This window comes from Muntiacus reevesi, chromosome 7 (genome assembly GCF_963930625.1).
Source record: "Muntiacus reevesi chromosome 7, mMunRee1.1, whole genome shotgun sequence".
In the NCBI taxonomy this organism is placed as follows: Eukaryota; Metazoa; Chordata; class Mammalia; order Artiodactyla; family Cervidae; genus Muntiacus; species Muntiacus reevesi.
The window spans coordinates 48,111,820-48,139,276 of record NC_089255.1 but is presented as its reverse complement, the minus strand read 5'-3'; the positions used below and the strand labels follow the sequence as shown (position 1 = coordinate 48,139,276).

General features: G+C 35.6%; 2 protein-coding genes across 3 annotated transcripts in view; both read right to left on the bottom strand.

Annotated features, from left to right (window-relative positions):
• ICE2 (interactor of little elongation complex ELL subunit 2) overlaps window positions 1–13,578 on the bottom strand; it is a 59,470-nt gene extending 45,892 nt beyond the window's left edge. For both annotated transcript variants that reach the window (XM_065940921.1, XM_065940922.1), the window contains exons 1-5: window positions 13,467–13,578; window positions 12,420–12,554; window positions 10,216–10,320; window positions 4,324–4,585; window positions 3,323–3,442 (exon numbers count right to left, since the gene is read on the bottom strand). In XM_065940921.1, coding sequence (XP_065796993.1) covers window positions 3,323–3,442; window positions 4,324–4,585; window positions 10,216–10,320; window positions 12,420–12,460 — 528 coding nt within the window. In that variant the 5' untranslated portion in view covers window positions 12,461–12,554; window positions 13,467–13,578. The remainder of the gene's footprint in view (window positions 1–3,322; window positions 3,443–4,323; window positions 4,586–10,215; window positions 10,321–12,419; window positions 12,555–13,466) is intronic.
• Window positions 13,579–18,443: 4,865 nt separating this feature from the next.
• The window catches only part of RORA (RAR related orphan receptor A), a 108,035-nt gene continuing 99,021 nt past the window's right edge, over window positions 18,444–27,457 (bottom strand). Inside the window, exon 11 of the mRNA XM_065940159.1 lies at window positions 18,444–27,419. Within this exon, the coding sequence (XP_065796231.1) occupies window positions 27,239–27,419 (181 nt within the window). The 3' untranslated portion in view covers window positions 18,444–27,238. The remainder of the gene's footprint in view (window positions 27,420–27,457) is intronic.

Genomic DNA, 27,457 nt, shown 5'->3' with positions numbered 1-27,457 from the left:
GAGCAGAGAGGAACATACTGAGGATTATTATGAATATATAATTATCAAAATCCAGACTGTAGGAAAGTCTACGGGTCAAATGATCCAGGTTCTTGAAAAGATAGTTAAAGGCAAAAAAAAAAAATATGAAGGGGTAACTTGCAGATTAAAAGAAACTGTTTTATCAGGTAAAGGAAAAAACTTCCTATGTATACAGTAGTTCCCTTTATCCAGGGGGGGATATACTCCAAGACTCTCAGTGGCTGTCTGAAATCACAGGTAAAACCAAATATCATTTTAATCCATTTATATATCTATGATAAATCTAATTTAAAAATTAGACACAGTAAGAGACGAAAAACAATAAAATAAAAACAGAACAATTATAGTGATACTGTAATAAGTTATGTGCATGTGGTCTCTGCCCTCAAAATATCTTACAAAGTCAAGGTCTCTTCAGTCTTAACTAAGCACTGCAGATGTAACTTGGGCAGTTTGAAGTGGGACAACAAAACAGAACACAAATTTCTTTTTCCTTCATTATAATTTCATGGATAGAAGATTCGTTTCTGATGTAAATCTTAGCAACTGCAGCATGTGATTTTTGTTCTTTCCTTACTAAGTTGAGAACTTACCTTTTTACTTAAAAGAAACACTCTGTGGCTTCTTGTGACATACCCAAATCAGCAGCGTCACTACACCGGCACTACTGGGCTATTATCAAGCTAAATAAGGGTGACTTGAACATAAGCACTGTGACACCTCAACTGTCATCTGATAACCGAGGGGTTTACTAAGAGACTCATGGGTGGGAGAGGCTAGACAAAAGGATGATTCACATCCCAGGTGGGCTGAAGCAGGAAGCTGAGAGAGTTCATCATGCTACTCAAAATGATATGTCAATAATTCATCACATGATGAATTATTTCTGCAATTTTCCACTCGTGGATAACTGAACCTGAGGAAAGTAAGTGAAACTGAGTTTAAGGAGGGACTACTATACAAGTCATAAAACTTCTGCATTTAGAATATTCAAAAAACTCCCACAGATCAGCAACAAAAAGGGAAAATCCAACAGAATAAAGGGAAAAACCTGAACAATCAATTCACAAGAAATGACCAAAAGACATGTGAAAACGTATACAGTCTTTTGTACATAGCACCCCATCCTCTAGTTTGATTAAAACTAACATGACTAAGTATCAATTTGCTGAGAATATGGAGTAAAAACTTCTCAAAACCTGATGGGTAGAATGTAAAGTGGCATAATCAGTTTGGAAAACAGTCTAACATTATCTATTGAAGTTGAAGATGTGCCTATTCTATACCCACAATTTCATTCCTAATCATATATCCAGTAGAAATGTGTGCACATGTGCACCAAGGGACATGTATGACAATTTTCACAGGGGCACGGCCTTGAATAGCGCAAATCTAGAAACAGTTCCAATTTTTAAAAATTTATTTATTTTTTAATTGAAGGATAATTGCTTTACAGAATGTTGTTGTTTTCTGGCAAACCACAACATGAATCAGTCATAGGTATATATATACCTATGGCTGCCGTTTGAGCTTCCCTCCTATCTCCCTCCCCATCCCACCCCTCTAGGCTGATACAGAGCCCCTGTTTGAGTTTACTGAGCCGTACATCAAATTCCCATTGGCTGTCTATTTTACATATGGTAATGTATGTTTCCATGTTACTCTTTCCATACATCTCACCCTCTCCTCCCCTCTCCCCAAGTCCGTAAGTCTATTCTGTCTGTACAAACAGCTCAAATTTTGATCAGCAGAATAAACTATTTATGTGCATTCATAATGTACAGAAATGAAAATGAATGAAATACAACTATACACATACATATACATGAAACTCACTAACATACTATTGAGTAACACAAGAATTCTGTTCACATAGTACAAAAGAGGGGACTCCCCAGGTGGTCCACTGGTTAAGAAAACACCTTGCAATGCAGGGTATGTGGGTTTGACCCCTAGTCAGAGAAATAAGATCCCACAGGCCACGGAGAAACCAAGCCTATACGCCTCAACTAGAGAGGTCAGCACTCTCTGGAGCCTAAGTGCCGCAACTAGAGAGTCTACGCCCTGCCAGGAAGGATCCCACATGACACAACAGAGATCCCATGTGCCACAACTAAGACTCAACACAGCCAGATAAATACATACATAAATATTAAAAAAAAAAAAAAAAAAGAATTCACATAAAACTTAAAAACAGACAAAAGAAAGCCTGAACGACCAAAAAAAATTTTTTTAAGGCATGGAAATTATCAAACCAGTCACTTGGCACAGTGATTATTTCTTCAACATGGGAAACATTATTTAGGGGGGTAACACAGAGGGCTTCCAGGTTAATGGTTTTACTTCTTGACTTGGAAGAGTCACAAAGGTGTTCACTATAAAATTATTTGTTGGAAAGCTATATATATATATTTGCTCTAAATACTTTTCCATAGGTACATTACATTTCATAGCATAAAATTAAAATTTGAAAACAATAAAAAATTAGATAAATATCAGTGAGTCTTTGGGGTGAGATGTAAAACATAACAAGACAATGTGCTGCTAAGTCAATCTGGGTAAAAAGACTTAAAGCTGATTGCTAGCTATCAAATAATGCACTTTGTTAATAAACATGCTTATTTTATAAAAGTGGTAAAATACCCTTAAAATCTACATCTTAACCATTTTTAAGTGTAGAGTTCAATACTATTAAGTGTATCACATTGATTTGTACAGAGACTAGCTTTAAAGGCTTAAAAATAATTCAGACTGGGGTTGATGTTTCTAGATGAATACTATAACTCTAAATTTTTACTATGTCCACTAAATGATGGGAGGTTGCAAGGCAGAGCAATTTACATGCTTTTTTCTTTTTTGCTAATAAATCTACATGAATAATTTATGTATAATAAGAAAAAAATTATCTGATGAAATTTATCATCTGGTGGCTGTTTACCATGAGGATAGTGAACACAAATTTATGACTCAGTTCTAAAGGATCATTCAGATTTTTAAGGACTAAGATAACTCCTTAAATCCCTCTCTCATAAGGCAAATCAGTTCATCACATCAGATCACCCATATGAGTAAAATACAATTCAAATACAGTAGCTAGAGCATTAAAAGTAGTGTCTGATTTTGAGGTGTTATTATTTCTAGTATTTCCATCACTTAAATACATGATGAATAAAAGACCTATATACAATTTGGTCTCTAATTTGATAACATTAATATATACTTTTGGAAAATCATCACACATTTTAAAATGCTGCTATTGCCTATCACTTGGCAGCTTAAATAAATTGTGATTTTTCTTTACCTCTGTGAAGATATGAGCATCGTCAGAAAGCATATTATAGTCCTGGGCACATTTCTTTGCAGAATTCTGCAAAAATTTTAGGAATTCTGTAACTTCTTCATTCACATGTTTTTTCATATCCTGATTTTGGAAAAAAAAAAAAAGACATATCTTGGAATAAGACACCTTGTTAAAAACAATCACTTCTCAATCACTGTACTAATAATTTGAACTTAAATGATCATTTCCAAAGCAGAAATCACAAAACAGATAACCGCAAAAAGAGAAAAGCTGATGACTAACACTACAATCAGAAATTAATAAATTAACTTAATAAAATGTTCTGAATTAACATAAAAAGGGACAAACACTCAAATGGAAAAATAAGCACATATATGAACAGGCAAGTTACAAAACAAGAATTAGAAATGGCTTATAAACACATGCAAAGTGCTTATTTTCATTAGTAACCACTATAATATAAAGCAAAAGATTGTCATTTTTTCCCATATGTTCAGTATTAGTGAAGATATTCTGGAAAAACCTTTGTACAATAGTGGTACATACACACTGGTTTAAAATTACTGCAGAACGATTTGCTCATGTGTAACTGCAGCTCAAAGCCTTAAGAACATGTATAGTTTTTCATCTGGTAATTATATTTCTAAGAATTTATCTCAAGGAAATGATCACAGATATGAACAATGAGTTTGCAACAGTGATGTTCAACACAGCAACACATAATTGAGAATTCGGAAACTACTTAAGTAATAATTACACAAAAATTTTAAAGTGATTCAAGGTAAAGTTCTACTACTAGTACTTAACATGAACTAGGGTGAAATATACTCAGAACTAGAGCAAAATGCCTTAACTATGAATTAAAGCATTAATATTCTGTCAGTTAAATTCCTTTTATTTTTAATTTTTATTAATAATATTTATTGTACCTAAAAAGCAAATTTAAAATACTTTCTAACTTTTAAATATTTTTTATGGAAGCTGAAGAACAGAATACATACCAAGTACTGCAAGTAGTCATTTTTATTTATTCCAACAGTTTTGGAATTTGCAGGGACTTTTGCATATTTAACCAATAAATCCACATAATTTCTCTGTTCTCTCTGGGAGAAACGAGAGAAACGAGGATAAGGGACTCTTGGTTTTGGAAGAAGAACCATTCCAACTGTGGTTTTAACTTTTTCCTTTGCTTGAGCTGCTGAATTAACTGTCGGCTCATTTCCTACAGAACCTGCTGAGGCATTCAAATTTTCTCCTATACGTCTGGAAAAAAAAAATACAGTTTACAAATATGTGCTTTTCATAAGAAGATTACTATCATGAAACTTCATGATTCTCAATCACCAGGGAGAATATAGAGTGATTAACAGACTAAATTCTGGATTATTATCTAACTGCCACCTGCATTTTGATATTTAGCCATTTAGTATAAATTAAGTATTCTGCAGGATAGTATCATATCACAAGTCTACCTTCAATTATCTGATGGAGAGGAAGAGGCATATTCTTAAACAAGTTATTCAGTTTGGAAGTTTCTCCCCTTTACTGAAGAGGAGTTAATCACTCCTGCCAATTATATATGCAGGTATTTTGGATTTACATTTTATTACAATGCAAGTTGCTTTTTTAATACTCAAATTCTTCAATAAGATATATCAGTTAATGTACCGAACAAAAGCCACTAGGAACAGGATAGGATGAGGTCACAAATTCATTGAGATTCTAAATTTTCTGGTTTCCCCTGCATTTATTATCTCAAGAGTTAAAAAGAAAGCCTGAACACTGTGTGGATATATTCTATGGAAGCAATGGTTGTTTGAAAAAAGTTGTATAATCCTCTATCACTCATGCACATGGCTGAGTCGATGGAAATGTCTTGTATGAATACAGGAAATCTTGGCACATCTATAGTGAAATGCACTAGAGGAAAAAGTAGTGAGTAGCTAGAGAACCTGTTACCGTATTTGTTTATGAAACACCACCCCCAATGAAAAAAAAAATCATCTTATTATCCCAGTTAAGGTACATTAACACAAATTTCTTACCTGGTACATATTCTGTCTCTGTTACTGCTATTCAGTGTTATAATCTATACTTTTCACAAGAGTCTTAAAGTACACACACAAAACTACATTTTCTTAGCCTCTGCAACTTTAATTTCCACCCCAGTAATCATACCCTATGATTTGGTTCCAAACTAAACAACAATAACCAAAAGGAAGGGAAACTAATGAAAGGATGAATGTCTGCTGATTCATTCTTCATTCCTCCATTCATTAGTATATATTTTGAGTGTCTACTACCATGTGCCAGCCCTATGCTGGGTAGTAGACATACAGCCATACAACCAACACTGAGTGTGCTAAGTCTCTACTCTCCAGGATTTTATAATCAAGTGGATCAGACAAATGAATGGGGAAGAAACAGAAGTAAATACGTACATCAATACAATGTGACTATGGAGACCTCGGGTTTCCAAACTGAACATATTGAATAGGTGACTGGGGAGAATCCTAAGGATATGAAAATCAGGGATTAAGAGGAAGAAACGGGAGGGGAAAGAAATATCCAGAGCAATGATTCTCAATCTAACAGTATTAACCCTCAGAGCATTCTGGAAGCCTGTGCATGTATCTGGGTTTTCCCAAAAAAAGAAGAATAGAAGGCATTTAGAGGTCAAGAACACTAGAGTTTTATAATATGTGGTAGTGTCCTGTACAACATTCAGAAGTCATTTCAAACTTTCCCTTCTCATATACAAATAAGTGTAGTCTGTTATTATTACTGTATTATTATTATTATCCAGCAATAAATTTTACTTTTATTTTTATGATTTTTTTGTGATATAGTTTATCTTAAATCCAATTTTATTCATGTTAGCTGGTGCATCTGACTACTTCATTAAATCTTCTGGTGCAGTAGCATCTACTATAGTACACGACAAAAATGATTTTCCTTTTATTTCACATTTACGTAAAGCATTATTTTAAAGTATTATGTCTGTGGCTACTAATATCTATGGATTTTAATTCATAGCAAAGAGATGTCTTATTTCTTATTAACATTTGTCATGCAAAGTAGGAAAGTTTCAGTCTCATAAGTCTGAGGATTACCAATATCTGTGTCTGGATGAAGGGTGAGTCAAACCCCATCTAAAACTACCACTAATGTGTTTTAGATCACCTTTAAAATACTAGAATAAAAACAGTAAACATTTCAAAATTCTTTAAAAATTTTTCTTTAAAAAAATTCTTTAAAAAGATTTCTTTAAAAAAAAAGAAAGACTTAAAAGGCCCCCCAATAAGCAAAATATTCAAGACTACTCTTTTAGAACTAAACTCTGTATGGAAAACTAATCAAGAGGGTAGGTTAGTGAACAAAAAAAGAATATTGGAAATTAAAATAAGGATGCTTAGATTGGCTCTGAAAATAATACAGGTGAAGACATACTTAGCTACTAAAGTTTCTCCAATAACTGCATAAAAAATAAGCATATTTTAGGTTAACAAAATGAATATTAACTGCTGATCTTGGGAGAAATGTAATACAGCAAATTGATTTCTCACTAGAAAATGTCTTGAGAGCTATTCAAACCTAACAGTATTGTGTCCACAACTCTTAACAATACTGCTTCACAGCTGTCTCTCTGAATATGAGAACATGTCTGTCCTTGTGGCACAAACTGGCAAATTTAATTAAGCTGCTGCAGCAACAAGATGCTGACTCAGATATGCCAGAGTAGGAACGTCAAGAAATTCTAGCAGTTTAAATTGGCTACATTCAGCAAAGAATGAAATGGCAGCGCATCAAGATCATTTCTGTGTGCAGTGCTGTCAAAATCTTCATCAGGGAGCCAGTCAAAAGCATCTGACAGGGTTTCTCTATCCACATTTACAGCATTATATTTAATTTAAGTTGATAGTTTGAAGTTTTCTTCCTTCATTTTGTCAACTACCCGCTCTCCTATTTTACCTTAAGTTTCTATGAAAAAAAGGCAGAATTCAAAACTTTTTGCTTCCTGTACTTTAAAGTTTCCTGGTTTGGGTAGCTTCTTTAAGTAGCATTTGGAAATGGTGCTTCTAGCTCCCGTCTCAAGTCTACCTGTACCCACTGAATTTGATTTACTTATGTACATTAAACATGTTAAAATTTTTTTTCTTCTTTTTTTTGTATTTGAAGCTACTTTCCCTTTTGCTGCCTTAAAACTCAGTTATAAATATCTATAATCAGAAACTAATTTTTTTTTTGAAACTTATTTTTTAAAAGGCAAAATTTTTATCTTTTAGTGGAGGGAGAAGGGTTGAATTAAAAACCTCACGTTGAAAGTAGCATAAACAGAGGTATTAATATTTTCTCAAATATGCTATTTATAGAACATAAAAAATTTGCAAAATTAGGGCTAATAAATTTACGTTCTATTTCTAGGTTTTTTTAATCAAGAAAACTGGTAATTAAATATAGTCTGAAAATTCATTCTTACTATAAGAAAAAAAGATTTTAGGAGTTAAGTGTACTCAGCTTCCAGTAATATGTCCTCTTCTTTACATATTTCAGACTATAACCCACACTTGGGATATGCTGAATAGAACCAGATTCACAAAGAATCATAAAATATTTAAGAAGCAGAAGCAGAATGAATAAGACTAATACTGGAAATTTTTAGTCTGGAAAGATGAGGCTGAGATAAAAGTTAATAAAAGTGAGTGTTTTTATTTTTTTAAGAGTAAAGATATATGTGCACTAAATCTCAGGACATGAATATTGGTAGGCATTCTTTGATTCAAATAAACAAAGGCAATCGTTTAACTGATAACAAGCTTTAAGAAGTTAGTTATCTCCAAGAAGTGGTACAAACTGGATAATAGAAATAGCTTCTGAAAAATATTCATAGATGCACACTGATAAGGAATTTATAGTCTTAACCTTTTGTAGTTGATACTTGCAAAGAAAATAATTATGCACTTCGGCAAGAAATGTTGCTCCTGAAACTTCCTTTTTAAAGCAGTTCTGAAAATGTCTCATTAATACAACTTCTGCTTGCCTTTATTTGAACTTACCTATTTATCTGATGGAATCAAAAAAGGACTTGTTTAATGTTTTTAATGGCAATCTGGCAATATCTATAAAAATTAAAATCACACACACATCTTCCTCTCATAGGGACTTATTCTTTTACCAGCAAGTATACAGAAAGGATGCTCACTGTTTCTAATAGCAAAGGAATGAAAACAGCCTAAATGAATATCAGTGGTAGTAATGAGTTGATTCCACTAGAAATACCACAGTCACCAGAAAACTAGGAGGAAAATTAGAGGTGAGTGAGATACCTTCATAGAAAATAGCTCATTATCTTTACAGGAGTAGTTTTAACAGCCTAGTGAGGGTAGGAGACAGATCATAGGGAGATGTTCAGTGAAAGCAAGTGCAATGGGATGTGCAGTAAAGGGAAGGTGTTCTTTTTTTTCCCCTCATTCTGTTTCTCAAATAGATGCTCCAAATTTGTCTTTTGGCTGAAGCATTTAATCCATTTAAAGTAATTTTTGGTAATGCTATCTTGTTAACTGTAGGTCTTATAGCTTTTTTGTCCCTTATGTCTCCCCAGCAAACATATACAAGTACAAAGAAGTCTAAGTGCAAATGAGAGAAGAGGTAACACTACCTAGGAGGGAAGGTGAAATTCAGGGATTGAGACAGGACAAACTTGAGCATGCTTAAATACTGATCGAGAGAGAAGAAAGAGGGAATTCCCTGATGGTCTAGCAGTTAGGACTGAGCTTCCACTGTAGGGGGCACTGGTTTGATCCCTGGTTGAAGAACTAAGACCCTGCAAGTTTGCGCCACTTGACCAAAGTGTCCCCCACCCAAAAACAAAAGAGAGAGAGAAGTGGGAGTAACGGGATGCTAATTGACAGGGCACTGAAAAAGTGGAAAAGATGGGTTCCTATTCCATGCAGAGGGTGGAAATATGTTTCCTCCATTGCAAAAGAAGTGGAGAAAAGATGAAAGTAAACATTGAGCTCTCCTAGGGGAGCTCCCCAATTCTTCATCTGGCACATTATCATTTCTTTCTAGTAAACTTCATGACTCAGTTTTAAGATTCATCCACAACAGAGTAGATGCAGCCAATCACAAAGGAAAGAAGAGCTGTTATAGGCAGGTAAGCAGTGAGAAGGGGAAATTGTTACTGTCACAACACACATTCTCATACCAGAAATTTGGTGGCATGAAATCTATGGCAATTTGGTGGTATCTATTAAAATATAAAATGTTTATAGTATCTGCCCAAATAATTCAATTTCCATAAATTCATCTTATAGAAATAATTACAAGAAATTTATAAATGTTACTGTTAAAACTGCACAAACATTTTACAATGTAAAACTGGCGAAAAGAATTAAAAGTATCTCTGTATAATAAAGTAATATGCAGCCATTAAGAAGACTGAGATAATATAGGGGCACAAAATACCTAAAGTATTATGTTAAATGAAAAAACCAAATTGCAAAAGTTTTATAGTGTTTATAGTATTTATAGTGTGATTTCCAACCTACATCCCTCTTTTTTGGGCCGCATACTGCATGGCTTGTTTGCTGACCAGGGATTGAACCCGGGCCCTCAGCAGTGAAAGCATGAAGTCCTAATCACTGGCCATCCAGGGAACTACCCCCATTTTTAATATGTATCTGTTCATGTGTAGAGAAAGGTCTTAAAAGATGTTACATATGTACACCAAAGAGTGGTCTTTTAGGGATACTAAGTTCTTCTATTTTCTAATTTTTACATTCCTATAATTCCAATGTTTCACAGTAGATATAGACAGGTAGATATAAAACTTCAAGTATCAGAAAAATATCAAATATGTATATAAACAACCAAATAAATAAGCATATTACCTGCTAGATAAAATACATAGTTCTTTTAAACTTGGAGCCATGGAATGATCTTTATAATTTTCTCGAGAAAAAAACGTCTTAAGACCATTTTTTGGTGAAACATCCCTGAAAAACAAAGTAATTTACTTGGACTTGAAAACTGAAATATCAGGCAAGATTAACAAGCATAATGGTACAACTGTAATTTAAAACTACATGTCCCCGACCTCTCCTTTCCCAGAAAATCACTTCTTAATGTTTTAACTTCCCATACCAGATGTGTGAGTTTAGATGTTTTACTTCTTATATAGTTTTTAAGCTAGGCCCATTCTGAAATTCTCCAATTTCAATAATCAGCCTTGTTTTTTCCTTTAGTACTCATTTTAGGCTCTGTGGCATAACATTAAGCTGTTTGATTGCTCAAAGAAAATGCTTCCCAACTTATTTTTGTCTCATTCACTATTGTGTTTGGGCAAAAAACACTACAAAGACTGATTATCCAATTATTTTTGTTTGCTTGGCAAATGTGATCAATAGTGTGCCTCTGCTAAAACCACTTGTAAGGTCATATACGATTTTCCATACTGTAATTAACTTACAGACTAACATACTGTAGTCAAGGTTTTCCATCTAGTAAGTGTCAAATAAATGCTGGTTTAAGGAAGCAATTTAAAAATTAAATACACGGAGACCCATTAATCTAGGGAGGACAAAAATTAGTAGGATTCTCTAGAAAAGAACAGTTTCAAGGTCTATAATACATTACAAAGGCAATGCAAAGGCCCTGAACCACACTTGGCTTCACAATATCAATGGTACAGAACAGCATCTGTGTTGCATTTGAACATATTCTTTACAGCAAGAAGCATAAATGAGCATATCTCTAGGAACTTATAACAGAACAATCTAATCAAATAGCACCTGCAGCTGGCCATTCCTAAAATGGGAAATTCTAGCATATTTGCCTCATATTCATTTCTATTTTTAAAGGTGTTTATCTAAAAAACAATGATTAACGTAGAAACAACAAAATTAAAAAATCTTATTTGCTATACACCAGGGTAGTTTCTTATTACTTGCTATGTATTTGTGACATCTCATTAAATTCTAAAATTTTTGCACAACATACAAAAACAAAGTCACAGGCCCAGGGATTGTGAGCTCCTTGGACTAAGGGAGCACTGTTTGCAATAAGCATGTACTTATTAAGCACATACTGATTTTATCTGATACATTTGACATTTTACACTTTGTAAATTGAAGGTGTATAGCATGTTAGTTCGATAACATTTCTATATTGTAATATGATTGCTAGTGAAGTAATATGAATATTACATCATTATACACAATATCATCATCTACATTATACTAGAATACATACTGATTGAATCTTTGAGTCAGGTGCTATCTTAGCTATTATTGTTATCTCTTGTAACTTCTATATTCTCCTCTGCTAGCAAACTCCTTCACTAGTATAGATGTTCAGTAAATGTGTCTCAAATTGACCTAAAGCAGCACATACATTAGATTTCTATTGCCACTGTATTACTTAATAGAGTCCTTTATTTGGGATGGTCTCATACACTTCTAAAATAGTCTATGCATTTACATTATCACTTGATATAGATTCCAATATTAAAAAAAAAGCTTGTCAATTCTTAAAGAAGGTCTATTCCTTGTACAGATATGGGCTAGGTTCTTGAATACAAGAATATTCCAGTACCTCTCCTTCACTAAGACCAACAATAAATACAGGATGGACTTATACACAGATGCAATCCAAGTGCTGAAATGTCATCACTTTAGGAGAAGAAGTACAGTCAAAGGTAACTCAAAACTGCTCAGTAGGTGTGGATGAGAATTGTAAACTCCTAAGCTACTGAACTTATCCTCTTGTTTCCTCCAGATCTCTTCAGGCCAGATACCCTCCTTTCCTAATCTAGTCACCAGACCCACTTCAATCTTGTTGCGTAGGTGCCTAGTCAGTTCCTCAGTTGTATCCGACTCTTCAAGACCCCCATGGACTGCAGCCTGCCAATCTCCTCTGTCCTTGGCATTTTCCAGGTAAGAATACTGGAGCAGGTTGCCATCTCCTTCTCCAGGGAATCTTTCTGACCCAGGGACTGCACCTGTGTCTCCTAAATTGGTAGGCGAATTCTTTACAGCGGAGCCACCTGGAAAGCCCCTCAGTCCACTTTAGGGGATTACAAACAGATGTAACTCACCAGTTCAACCTTGGTTCACCCATGGCCATCATGGAGTTCATATTCCTAGATTTCTCCTTCACTCTAGTTAACAATTGTGCTGCCTGGCTGTGCAGGCTCTTAAAAGAAGAGGATTTCTCCAGAATTTGCACTCAACTGAGGAAAAACCAAAGATCAAGAACAAAATCAGGTGACTGGCAGGCCAGATACTGTTAACTCAGATGAGGCAAGAACCTGTTCCTAACACCTACCCTCACCCGACACAGACACTTAAAAAAAAAAAAAGCAGACAGATGACTATTTCCAAGGTCTTTGAGGCAGAACCGCGAAGCTGACACAGGATCAGTCCTTCTCCATTTAACTTATTCCAAGAACTTCGCGAAATAAGACGGAAACACATTGGCATTCTCACTGCTCATATACTAAATCCCTTTAGGGCACGGGATGTATATCTTCACTCAGCCTCCTGCCCCGACTCCCTTACTGCCAAAATAAATCATGCTTCCACCTTCCCAACGATAATTACGGGCAAATTCTGGGGAGCGACGAAGGGCTCTGGATATCAAGAATCTTTCAAACAGAACCTCACTTTTGCGGAGGCTGATGTCTAGATAACCTAAGCGGCATTTAACGGGATCACGAAGAGGAATCACTAGCACTACAAATCTGGTCTGAACATCAACACTCCAAGTTCAGTGCGTCTCCTGTCATCCTGTGCGTACAGATAGAGTTTGAGGGCAACGCAGCCAAATGCTAGAGTCTCTCTCTCAGTAACGGACGGGCCTCACCTGTTCCTACTGAGCCCACCTTCCACACTTTTGCCCGGAGAGAGGCTAGGGCGAGAGAGCCGAGGAAGACACAAGGAAGGCTGAGGGAAAGGGAACCAAAGGAGAAGCAAGGTTTCAGAGAGCTAAGAAAACGGCCAACAAAGCCGGAGAACAGGTCTGCGCTAGCACCAGCTGTTCAGGGTCCCGGCACGGCCAACGGGCCGCCATGTTCCCGCCTCCCGACTCTCACGAGCGCGCGCTCCCCACCGCGTCTCCGTCACAAAGCTGCCTTGCCGCCCACCTCGTGTTCCGCGGCGGCTCTGGCCCAGACCGCGACCCCCCGAAACAAAAACACATCCTCCACCCGACTCCTCTCTCGCCCGCGCGCTCCCTGGGAAGGCCTTATTTAAAGGACGCGGCGGCGCCGCCTCGACCCTGCGTGATGGCGTCACCAGTGACGCAGTGGGCGGGGCCCTCTCCAGGTCCCCAGACTCCTGGTAGTCTGCCCTGGAAGCTGAGACAGGATTTGCTGGACACTCGCTTGAGGGGCTGCTGCTGCTAAGTCGCTTCAGTCGTGTCCGACTCTGTGCGACCCCACAGACGGCAGCACACCAGGCTCCTCTGTCCTTTGGATTCTCCAGGCAAGAATACTGGAGTGGGTTGCCATTTCCTTCTCCGGGCTGCATATTGTCCTAGAAACTCCTCCACCTTGAGGGTATGGTAAGTAGGAAGGAGGACAGGAGACAAGCACAGTACTGGAAATACCCAGACTTTGTTGTGACTTTACTCAAGTGTCTTAACTGACTCATCAATAAAATAGAGATATTGTGAGCACGTGTGTGTGAGCGTGGAACACCTATTCAGTAGTTTTTTGAGAGGATTAAATGCATTTTCCTATACTTAGAAAAGCGCTAACAACCATTAAGCTGGCTGTCTGTCTTGACTAGCAGCAACCTTTTACCAAGAAGGTTTGCTTGGTTACATCTCCCTTCCAGAATACCACATGTATACTGACCTGTCCCCTTACCTCTTTGGTTCCTCAGAGCTGAGAGGCAGTCTCCTAGGTTATACTCTTCAGTAAGTCCCGAAATAAAATTGAAACTCACAGCTCTCATGTTGTGTGTGTTTATTTCAGTGGCGTGTGTGGGCACACACACACACACACACACACACACACACACACTATAGATACTATGGGAACCCTCATGTTGTGTGTGTTTATTTCAGTGGCGTGTGTGGGCACACACACAGACACACACACACACAGACACACACACACTATAGATACTATGGGAACCCTCATGTTGTGTGTGTTTATTTCAGTGGCGTGTGTGGGCACACACACACAGACACACACAGACACACACACACACACACTATAGATACTATGGGAACCCAATGAGAAGGGAACTCATTCTGACTGAGACAACTTAGAGGCTACTTCAGAGAAGAAGTTTCATTTAGCTGGGTCTTGTAGAACTAGTAGGAGTTCATTGGATAAAGGGGCTGTGGTTTTGGGGGTGTGAAGAGGACACAGGTATAAAACAGGGTTGCATGGTGTGGGGAGGAGAACAGCTACTGTATCACTGTGTTGGGGAAGTGAAGGCCGGCCCTTAGATGGGGAAAAGGGAGGGGCCTAAGAGGGTCTTCCTACCATGCTAAAGAATTTAGAACTTTGGACTTACTGAGTTATAGGGAAAACACGTGTGTGTGTGTGTGTGTGTGTGTGTGTGTATAAAAGTTTTTTATTGAGGTGTAATCCATGTTCCATAAAACTTACTTCAGTTATTCACTGATTTTTAGTAAGTGCACAGCTGTGCAACTCTCAACACTACCAAGTTTTAGAACATCTCCATCGCCCTGAGAAATCCTGTGTGCTCCTTTTCAGTTAATCCCTCTTCCCATCTCTATCTCTGGCCAAACACTAAGCAGCTTCATAATTCTACAAGCTTACCTTTTCTGGATGCTTCAGATAAATAGAATTATACAGTATATAATCTTTTGCATCTGGATTCTTTTCTTCTAGTAGATCATCCATTTTTGAGGATCATCCATGTTGTAGCAAGTATTAGTAATTGATTTGTTGCTAAATGGTAGCACATTTATGTGTATACCCATTTTGTTTATCCTGTCGACACAATGAATGTTAGATGGTTCCCACTTTCTGGTTATTATGAGTTATCTTGATATGAATGATTGTATACAAGTCTTTGTGTGAAATTTGTGTTTTCATTTCCCTTGGGCAGATACATAGAAATAGAATTGTTGGGTTGTATGGTAAATTTGTGTTCGACTTTTTAAAACACTGCCAAATGTTTTTCAAAGTGATTGTTCCATTTTATTCTGTAGATATTCAAGCAGAAGAAAGATTTTACTTCCATTTTTGCGAAAACTGAGAAATAAACTTGTAAGTTGTACAAGAAGCCAATTTCACTTTGAAAGAATTTACAAGAGTAGTTACTCATTTTGAGTTTATAAAATGGTTCAGTGGACTACAATTTCAAAAAGAACTTTAAAATACAAGTACCTGACTAAGTGAAGTTATCAGACTTGTTATGTGTTTTTCTTCTTGTCAACCAAATCAAGATAGAGAAATGTGCAAGGTCATCTATTTTTTTTTCTTTTTTTAAAATCAATACCATGTTATTTTCCTACCCCTCAGCTAACAAACTTCCTTTGCTTGATCTGGGATGAACTTGGCCATGAAGTGAAGCTGCTAACTACTTCACTCAGGGAATTTCTTCTGGAATTTACAGTTATCCATAAGGTCTTTTCAAAGCGAGAATCCAGAAATAGCCCCCTAGCAAAGATGTTTCAATCTAGTAATTGATTCAGAAACTAATGGGAGAAATACTGTTGCCAGTAGTAGTTTGTTCTAATTAGGCTTTTCAGCAATAAAGGATACTTCAAGTGAGGAGGAATTATCATTACTCCTGAAAAGCCAAAGAAATGCTGTCAGAACAGAATCACTAAAGTATTCAAATTTTTCTATTCAGAAGATAATAGTTTTGAAGTATATTTTATTGGATTCTTTATAAGATGGTCTCTGGGCTAAAATAAGACCCAGAATTAACTGTTCATTTGAATGCCAATCTTTTTTTTTTTCATTTTTAAAATTTGAAGTATAGTTGATTTAAAATGTTGTGTTACTTTCTAGGTTATCACAGGATTTTGAATATAATTCTCTTTGCTATTCCATAGGATCCTGCTGTTTATTGATTGATACACATAATAGTTTTTAACTGCTAATCCTAAACTCCTAATTTATCCCTCCCTATCCCCTTTCCTTTTTGGTAACCATAAGTTCATTCTCTATGACTGTGAGCCTGTTTATATTTTGTAAATAAGTTCATTTGTATATTTTAGATTCCTCTTTTAAGTGTTACACATGGTATCTGTTTTTCTCTTTCTGACTTATTTCACTTAATACAATAATCTCTAGGTTCATCCATGTTGCTCCAAATGGCATTATTTCATTCCCTTTTTTTAAATGGCTGAGTCCACTGTATGTATGTACAACATCATCTTTATCCATCCCTCTGTCAAAGGAGATTTAAGTTGCTTCCTTGTCTTGGCTATTGTAAACAGTGCTGCTATATTTTTGAATTTGTTTCCTCTGGATATTTGCCCAGGAGTGAGATTGCTGAATCACATGGAAACTCTATTTTTAGGTTTTTTTTTTTTTTTTTTTTTTCCCAACCTCCATACTGTTTTCCACATTGGTTGCACCAATTTCTCAGCAGTTTTTTTTTTTTTTTCCCTCCACACTCACTCCATGGATGCTAGTTATTTATAGGTAGACCCTAACTATCCCACAGAGAGAAGGTAATAATAGCAGAAATAATTACAAGTAGGATAACTAAATAAGTATTTGTCTTTAGAATACAATGTGTATTTTATGGAAACAGTAAAGAAAGAATGGTAAAAGATAGATGTGAGACTTGTTAGGGGGTGGCTATTGTAATTAATTGTGAGGAAGGCTAAAATTAATTTTGTTCTGTAGGCAAAGAACAAGTCACAGTTGAAGCATCTTCTCCCCTACAAAGAAATCATTCTGGAATTAAAAATACTGTTTGAGAAATCTATCAGGCAGATAAGTAACAAATGGGTTACTGAGACATGACTGTATCTTACTAGAGTCAATATTTCCCCTCCAAAAGAGAAAAAAATCCAGAATCATAGTAAACACACAAAGACTTTTGTTAACTCCTTAATCATAGATAAATGACATCAGGAAAACAAGCTCACAACTGATGGTGCAGGAAAAGGAAAAAGTGGCTGTTAATCTAGCAAGAGGCTTCTGCCACTCTTGGGTGTTTAGGTTTGCCTCCGGACAAACTGGGGATCCATTAATGTGATTCATGATGTTTGTTATATGCAGTCACTTTGGGGATCATTTCAAATATTTATTTTACTAAGTGCAAGAGATGCTTAGGAATGTGGGTGGAGCAAAAGCCAAACTCAGTTGCCTTTAGTCTGACTTCAGTCTGACTTCCAAATATTTTATAATGTCAATGTTCTTGAGATTACTTTGAAAATAATTTATGATGAGGCTCTGCATCATTAAAATTATGTGATATTTAGCTGAAGTTAACTCTATTGGTTTACTCCTATCTGATCTACTCAAGAGAAGGGGCCAGGCTGGGATGGTACCATGATAGCCCAGGTAAAGTCAGAGTTTTAAAAAGTCTTTGGCATCCTTAAAGCCTGTGGTATCATTCTGACATTCTCCTTTAATGATTTCTAAAGCAAAGATGACAAAGTGTGGTGTGAGTTTAGGTTTTCTCCCCTCCTACATTGAGGGTAGATATCACCGATCAGTCATGGCACTCCTTTGAGAATCCTCATTTCTGCAATTCTGACAGCTACTATCAACCAATAGACGTTTCCTCACAAGTTGAAATTTCCTTTGCATTTTCTGATCAAAGGGTAGCTCAATCCTTGTATATGTTTTGTTCCCTGCAAAATAGAGATGAATTATATTTTTTAAAAGTACTACCTTATAGACTAGTGCTTCTCAAATGTTAATAGGCAAACCAGTCACCTGGGGATTTTGTGAAAATACACATCCCGTTTTAGTAGGTCTGGGATAGTGCCTAGGTTTTTGCATTTCTGACAAGGTCAAGGTCATGAGTGATGCCAGTGCCACAGGTCTATGGACCCACTTTGAGTAGCAAGGTTGTCCTACTCCATTCTATGGAGACAAGCTAGAAAACTGTACATGCAACTCAAGAACCAAGAAAAAGAAAGAAAAATGAGGCAAGTGGTCCATTAGAAGCTGAAATTTTATTATAGGATAACAGTACATAAAGCACATCTAAAATTGATGTGTTCAATGCACTTTTAATAAAGGTAATGTAATATTAAAGGTACAGTTTCTAAGTACAATATAACAACATTCATATTAGAATGAAAATCGGAGTATTTAAAAGACAACATTAAATCTCTCTTTTTTACAGCTTGTATTTACAAAATGAATCAAAATATTTTTTTTTTTTAATTGAGGACTCAATAAAATAACAAACGGCTGGAAATAAGCAGACTACTGTAAGAGTGAATTGAAAAGAAAACCCAATGTCAGTGAAAAGTTGGATGATCCTCTAACAAAGATCATTAGCAAAGTTTTAGTACAATACTATTTTTTAGGATTCCCATAAATGGCTTGCATTTTTAGTGTGGCAGAAAAGGAGTTTTTACATACTGTACACAAAACAGACAGCGCATATTTATAGGTACAGTATTACTGTTTCCGAACTTGCATGTATATTTACAGAAGGCTGAGTTTGTTACTCACAGAGTTTTGTGAAATTTGTGTGCTTAATCCTCAAGACCTACACACAATTAGAATCAGCATTTCATGTGGTCTTTGAAAATGTGGCTTTAAAACTTGGTTGTAGAAGAAAGTATTAACCATAAGGCTTGGCATACTTTATAAATTTACCAAAACAACCCAGGAAAAAAGTTGGAATTGGGGCACACTTGTTGTCATTTAACAATTATCAAATGCTGACATGTGCTGGCCACTGTGCAGACACAAAGAGATACTATCTCTATCCTTAGGAACCTTAAGATACGAAATGGTGCTAAAAAAAAAATTTCAATCCCTTTCTAAGCGAAGCAAGAAGGAATGAAATGATTTGTATTCAAAGAGATTTCTCCCTAAACTGTAGCCAATTCACTTTAAAAGGTTAACTATTAGCATTAGCTCTCATTAACCACATGATTGCATTTATAATTAAGGTAACAGCAACTCTTCCATAAAAATGGAAAATGTCTAGAATTGTGGGTAAATATTCAGTGCATGGAAGCCAATAACCATGGCTTGAGAATTTATCACCTTCAATTACAAAAAGTGCAGTAAACAGAAACATTTGCTCTATATTTATAAATTGCTCAAAAATCTTTGCTAAAGATCTTACAAATTCAGTAATATTACAGAACAATTCTAATCAATATTTAATAAGGTTAACTACATCCTTAGTTAGATATTTGATATACGTGGATTTTTTTTTTTTAAGAAAGCCAATAGGTCTTGGGAGAACACGTGAAAGAATTAACTAAGCTCATTATTAAATGACTTTTAAATGAAGGTCCTTCACTCAGTTCATGGAACTGGTTGAGGTCAAGTTAACACAGAACATCCCTTGTCAAAGCTGCTTTATTGCCCATGTTCTGCCATGATAGCGGATGTCTCTATACTTCTCATGGCTCAGGTAGGAGGGGAAAGGTTTATTCTGCCATCAAGCCAACAAGGATATTTTATATAAATGTGTATTATCTATTATAGGAGCTAAGTACACAACTCTGTCAGGTGCCAATAATAAGGTGCCTTAGTAAGAAAAAAAAATAATACTCCTTTAAACTAGAGTGTTTCTTTAGGATCTTGAAGGCCTGGCAAATTATTTTTCAGCTTAGGAGATATGGTATAAAGCCAAGTAGCAAACATAAAGTAAATGCTAATACATTTTCATATATCCATATTTATAAACAAATTCACCCTATAGATGTCAAATATCCATACTAAGGAAGTAATTTTATCCTAATTAAATACACTCTAGAATAATTTATATCATGATATTATGTATTTAAAGAGAAAAGCATGTCCCAAATCCAGCACTCTGATACAGCTGCCGTTGGGCACAGGTAGATATATATATATGTATATATATACAAATATATAGTTATACTCAGTGAAATTAACAAGACCCAAAGGTGGTATTGTCTAGGAATAAAAGGGTTTTTTTGTTGTTGTTGTTCACAAAAGTAACTTATCTAGCACCACACATCAGAAAAACACAAAAATAGCACACTCTAGTTCTAAACAGCTATGTCTAAAATAGATTATATAGTAAAACCAGTATTATACAGCATATTGTGGATTTGATAAACAGATAAATATTTGCACTGAGTAGGCTGTTTATAATATAACATTTTCTTATCTATACAGAATGAAAGCCAAAAAGTTAACTGTATAGAGATGTGCAGAACAACATTAAATATTATGACTCAAAAGCAGGGACGAAGGTAAATTTGAAAGAAGAGTAAGAGAGAAAATGTTTACAGGCCATTACAAGTTCTTAAGTTAATAGTAAATAAGGAATCAATTGCTCAAGTTGAAGAAAGCAGTAAACAAGAGATTGCATTTACATGCAGATGTCTAAAATTTGTATTTTTTTAAGTCTATGCACAAAAGTCATTTGTTTTATTGCTTGACATTCAGTTATGGCTAGATTATTTAACCTATTTTTTTTTTGTACTTTGGAAACAAGAATATTGTTAAAGGTGCCATAAAAATGGACAACATTGAAAACGGTTTGCAAATAAACCACCTAACACTGCAGTTCTTTATACATATTAAAAGCCTTGTCTGGGGTTTGTCGTATGTTAAATATATTTAAACTGGGAAAATATGTTGTTGCTTGAAGCCTCCCATTGGCCCAAACATCCAATACAAAAACACATCTCCACAAAAGGAGCAGGCAGACAATACAGGTACATTTAAAGAAGCAGCCAGCTAATGTCCTAATGTTTAAAAATTTACCACTGTTTTATATGAGATTTCAAACCATTGTGGCTAAGAAGAGAGTTTTAGATTCAGGAAGATGTGTACAGTACATATAGATTTGTGTGTGTGTGAAATCATATTCACTATATTGCTCAAGAATTATCTGCATTTACATATGCAATCTGTTCAATGATAACCAAGTTCGTAGGAATACTATTCATCCATGTTAAAGTAATAACGAGGAGAAAAGAATCACACACAAACACTGCAAAGAACTTAGTTGCTCTTGGAGAACAACATAATGGCACATGCAGCATGTCAAAGCTAATAGGAAGCTATCTTTCATCAGTTCTTAGAAGGGAAACAGAAAAAGAGGTGTGATGTTTGTTGTGGCAAACACTAAATGTCAACAGCAAATATGGATTTTCGAGGCATCTCCTTAAAATTCTCATATTCACCTTCTTAACACAAGACTCCATGTTATGTTGCATTGCTGAAAAGACATTGTTTCTATTTGGACTGAATATTCTGTCATTCATTTATAAATAAATAAATGACTGAACGTATTTATTGCTCTAAGTTCTGAGGGTCTGCTTAAACATGGAGATCCCCTCCATCTACAATATCTCCTTAGCATGAAGCCAGGCTTCTGGATTATTTTAAAAACTGTACTGAGAGCCTGACAAAAATGAGCTCACTTACACAAACAAGCAAACAGACCCAGAAGTGAAACCAACTACTTTGTAAAGATAGTGCTTGCCAGCCTTATCTTAAGAATAAACAATAATAGGAAAGTCTTTTTCATCAAATCTGGTGGAATCTCTTTAATAATACTAGTGTTTTGGAAATACAATGACGATGTGTATCATGGACTGTTAGTAATAGATAATGTACTGCTGCAACTGCATTTATGGGCATATACCCTGATCTATAGGATAAAGTTGTTTTTATGGGCTTCTGCTGTGTCATATCTTTGTTTTAAGAACTGGGAACTAAATGGTATAATATGTATGTCAATAACTTCTGTGTGTGTACGTGTATGTGTGTGTATATACATATATATATGTATATGGGGAGAGAGATTTCTGCTAGTTTTCATAGTCTTTATCATCAAAACAAGGTGATGGTTTCTTTTTTATCCAAACAACATGGAAAGTTATCCTAAATTTTGCTTTTCCTTGGGGATAAGAAAACATATAAAGCTTCTTCTGAAAGTGTACTCTAGGTGTGGAAGAATCAAAGCGAACAATTACACTGAGGTTCAGTGAGGTTATGAAAAGTAACATATTGAAATGATTACTTTCAAAATGTTTCAAAAACATAAAATGTTACCCTAAAAGCTGGCTCATGTTGCTGTTACATTGGTGGGTTTTGTTTGTCTTTATAGCCATTTGCTCTTATATTAACTCAACAGATGACAAATGTGGAAGTAGAAGACAGTTAAAATCCCCCCAAAAGGAATTTTTTTGTTTCTAGAGGAGAACACAGTGAAAAAAGGAGTTACTTGCTGGTATTTGAAAAAAAAAAAAAAAGTTTCATCTTTTACCTCTCTCACTGCGCTGATAGGCAGGGCTCTTATCTCATGACTGCTCCTAAAAATTTTTATCCATACTATATAGAATTTGAAATACCTTTTAATATATAATGCTATAAATAAAATCAATAATATTTTAATTATTAGAGAAACAATGAGTGAAGTATGCAGGACTGTACTTTGAATGATGCTCTTGGTTGATTATGACCTACTAGTTTATCTTTTGAACATACTGGCATCACTTTATACTGCTCTAGAAGTTATTCAATGTTTTTAAGCACATAAGACTGAAGAACATATACATTTTGAACAAAACAAAATGAACAATAGTGAGGTTTACACACACGCAGTTCTACACAGTTCACTTGTGCCTTGGAGGGATAGTATTATCATAATTATTAACAATACAAAACACAATTTTGTCCCAGTAGTACTGGCCACCCTGTTTTAAGAGTTTTAGAAGATCCCTGAGCGCATTGTTTGTTTCTTATAACCCGAACTCCAAAATGATAGGGCTTCTATTATTGATATCAAGATGGATTGTCATTCACAGTAAGTCAATCGTAAGGTGCTTATTTACCCATTTTTTTTTTCCCACCAATCAGCACAAAGAACTGTCAGAAAATAATTTTTTATTATTATCTTCAAATAATAGCATTGGAAGGACACATGATTTAAACAATCAATGTTGGAAACAGTGGCTTTAGGATTATTATCTGGCTGCCCCTCAACAATAACAAGTGATTCAATCGACATTCCTTAGCCAAAAACAAAAGGCAAAAAAAAAAAAAACAAGAAACAAAAACCAAAAAAACTGTACAAATATGTAATTTTCCCTGAGGGATCAAAGTACACCTGGAAGTGCTCTATGTACATATTGCACTAGAGAGGAATGAAGAACATGTGCAAAAAAGCAACAATGAGAGACGCTTACATCCTACTTAAACCTTTTCATTAAAGATTCTACTAGGTTGTTTTGCATTTTGGAATGTCGGAACACAAACAGCTATTCCTTAAGTCTAAAACTAAAAACACGTATTTCTACTATGGCACATTCAATGAAATAAAAAGTTCTCCAAAGACAGATAGACAAATTCCATCAAGAAAATAATACAAAGTTTGTTTGTTTGTATTTCTTTTTTTAGAAAATTACATTACTTTCTTTCTTTGTTTCACATTACAAAATCTTTTTTTTCTTTACACAAATCACATTTTATTGCAGGAATATTTCAAGTGCCATCAAATATTTATAGAAGGGTTAAAAAAATAGAAGTCTCTCTAAAGTGGTCCAGACAAGGCTTTGTATAGAATAAATCTTTTTTTTTTCCATCTTCTAGTTTTGATTTAAGTATTTTGAATACATTTTCTTTTCCATTGACACTTAGTAGCCTAGAAGCGGTCCGACACATACACATCATACATACAAAAACCACATGCGCGTGCGTACGCACACGCACGCACACACACACACACACACACACACACTCCCTCCTCACCTGACCCTCAGCCCATCCCCATACGCTCACAGAGATCTGAATATCCACACTATAAAGAACAACCAAACTTAGAAGCAGTGTCTTAAGTAATGTTTTCTTTAAGTTAGAAAGGGTGAATTAGGATGCTGAAGACTTAAAAAAAAAATCCACACCTTTAAAGCAAATTAGGATGCTGAACACTTAAAAAAAAAATCCATAGCTTTAACCACAATTTGCAAACTGCCCCCAAAAGCACTTTCATCTGCACTTTTGATTTCATTGTGACCAAGGCCAGTTTCTTCACAACACAGTGCAACCATTTGGACACCACTGTAACCGAAGGTATTCAGGCTTTGTACAAAAGCCTTATTTACCATACGTTTAAAAATTGTATAAGAGGCATTATAGCAGTCAGGATAACAATGATGTGATTCCAATCTTTAAAAGACTATTGGACATTTACGTTTAGGCAATTTTAATTACAAGAACGATTAAGAATAATTGTTCTATATCACCAAGTATTTTGTGTCATCACACAGGTATTTCTATAATAAGGAAGAAATTAAAAATACAAAGTTTTTCACATCCTTCTCTGCACTTCATATTTTTTCAACAAAAATTGTTTAACTTCAGATCCCAACTTCGATCCGTATAATAGTTGTTCCCTCATTTCACCGAGCACGCCTCTACGACTCTGTTCCTACACTGTCGATGTACTTCGTCTTAAAGTCCACACCCTGTTTTTCTTTCACAAAGACCTAGTAGCAGCATCATGTCAATGTATCTTGGTTTACTCCAAAAGCAACGTCACCATGGAGTGACTTACTGAGATTAGAGCATTTTTTTTTTTTTTTGCATTAGTTACATGCAAAATCCTTTCTGGGAAAAGAAATTTATGTTCAACATTGTGTTCTCTCTCACCCTCAGAGAAGTCCAATTAGCTCTCATCATTTCACAAATGGACACTGGAATTAGGTTTAGTTGCTCTTTAATGCGCTAGCACCTGAGGCTGGTCATATTCAGAAAGCTTTGGTTAAAAAGAAGTTAATAGACTTTAATAAAATCATCCCCAAATTTAGTGAATCAAAATGACAAAAAAACAAAAACAACCCAAACCAAAATAAAACACACCGTTTCTTCCCAAAAGGAGAAATACCGGGGCGGGGGGTGGAGGGGAAGGATGAATAAATAACTGAACTAAAGTTGGTACTCTATTCAGAGTATAAATACTATTGATTTTTCAAGGAACTATGTTTATTTAAATTAAAAATTTGATTTAACCCTTCTTGCCCAAATATAAATACTATACTTTGACAGTTACCTCTCTATATATAAAGTCACATAAAGTTTTATATGCTTGTAAGAAATTTAAGTAAGTACTATTCTCATCTTTTACTTATGCTTAAACCCTTACTGTATTTTTGAAAAAAAACCTTTTGTTAAAAGATGTTATTTAGGCTTCATACACACTTCTGTGTGAATAGTTCCTTCCCCTTTTCCAAGTCCCTCAGGAAACAAGTCAGAAAGTCAGTGGAGTTAAAAACAGAGTGGAGGGCTCTGGGTGACCCAGCAGGAGTTGAATTCCTGCAGAAGATTGGAGGATGGGGGAAGAAACCCTGGTGGTAGAGGAGATCCTTTCTTCCCTGTAAAAGGGTGCTAGGAAACGCTCACCTTTACACTATGGGAAGATGTTCTCTCTTCTCTATAGACATGGTCTTTGATGTCAGGCCAGGAGTTTGAATCCCACTCCAAGTGTGACTAAAATCATCTAAATGCCTATATTCCCAAAGGTCACTTATTTTAGAATATGCACACTTGCCTTATCAGACTGTTCCTTTCCCCTCCCCCCCACTGGGAATTATGTAAAAAACAAAAAACACACACATACACAAAATTAAACAAGAACAACTCAATATTTCTCACCTGAATACAAAAGCCAAACTGTCTTCTATTAATAAAATAAATTACAGTCCACAGTTTTCTAGTGAAGATAAATACAAAAGAAAATGTTTGCAGCTTGCATCGACTTCACTTTAAAGACTTAACAATAGTCAACACTTAAATAAGAGAAACTGGTTGAACATCGTATGTTTCTTTTGCCCTCCTGTCCACTGACTGTGAAATATGGAGAAGAGTGTTCTAGAATGACACCATGGAGAGGCAGTTAGTCTAGAAACCATTCACTCTGAAAGTCTCAGGGTTCCTAGACGATACCAAGAACATAAACATTCACGAACTAAATGCTTCATGTCTTCACACATAGGGAGTGTGCATTTGCTCCAGACAAAATCTTTGGGTCCTTCTTCTACTAAAAGCTAGATTCTGATAAATATTCTGGTTACTGATTTGTTCTTAAAGCCTAAGAATTCCAAGTTGAGACTGAGTCTACTCAACTGTGTAAAATGAGCACCCCCCACCCCCCAATCTCCATGAGGTGGCATGTTCAAAAGCTTTTGAAAAATACTGTGCATGAGGGTGTAAATCCACCCGAATCAATCACTCAACTTTGTATGAAGCATAAACACATCTATCCTTAAACTTATCCAAAAGCAAAGTACAATTTAGGGAGAGTTCTGTGTCTAATTCCAAATTCACATGTGAAAAAAAAAAAATTAATCCAACAGCATGATTTCTAGATATGACCAGCCAGTCTTTTAAAAATAATTGTGTAAACAGCAGCATAAATACCTCCCGACGTACCTTCCAAGCCTTCTCAGTTAAACTTGTGTTTCTGGTGCACATGCGACACGACAGTGAACACGCTAGCATTTAATTTAAAGAAAAAAGGTGCAAAATGAAAGTGCCTTATCAATTCAACAGGAAAAGCTACTCCAGTAACTACATTTTATATTAATTAAAACAATATATAAACAATATCTCTTTTTAGCTATATATAGTCTTCATGCCCATTTACCCTGTAATATATTATAATGCTATTGTTGCTAGTGCCATGGACCCTTTTCGTGCCATCCTGCTGACTGGCAATAATCGGTGAAAAAAATAAAAACTTCCTTCATGAGACAAAGAGCAAGTTGTGCAAAGTAATGCCGCAACCTCCGCTATGCACACCAGTCACCGATTAGTGCTGGACCCTCTGTGGTTACCGACAGATGGGTGACTCTGTAGAAAGTCTGTGGGCAGTGAGCTACAAGAAAAGGACATCTTCCAACTTTAGTACCCGCCTTCTGTTGTAAACAGAGGTCAACGATCAAGAAGTCGAGACAGAAAAAGGGTCCATATCTGTAGGCATAATGGAAATCATATGCATGAGAAAAACA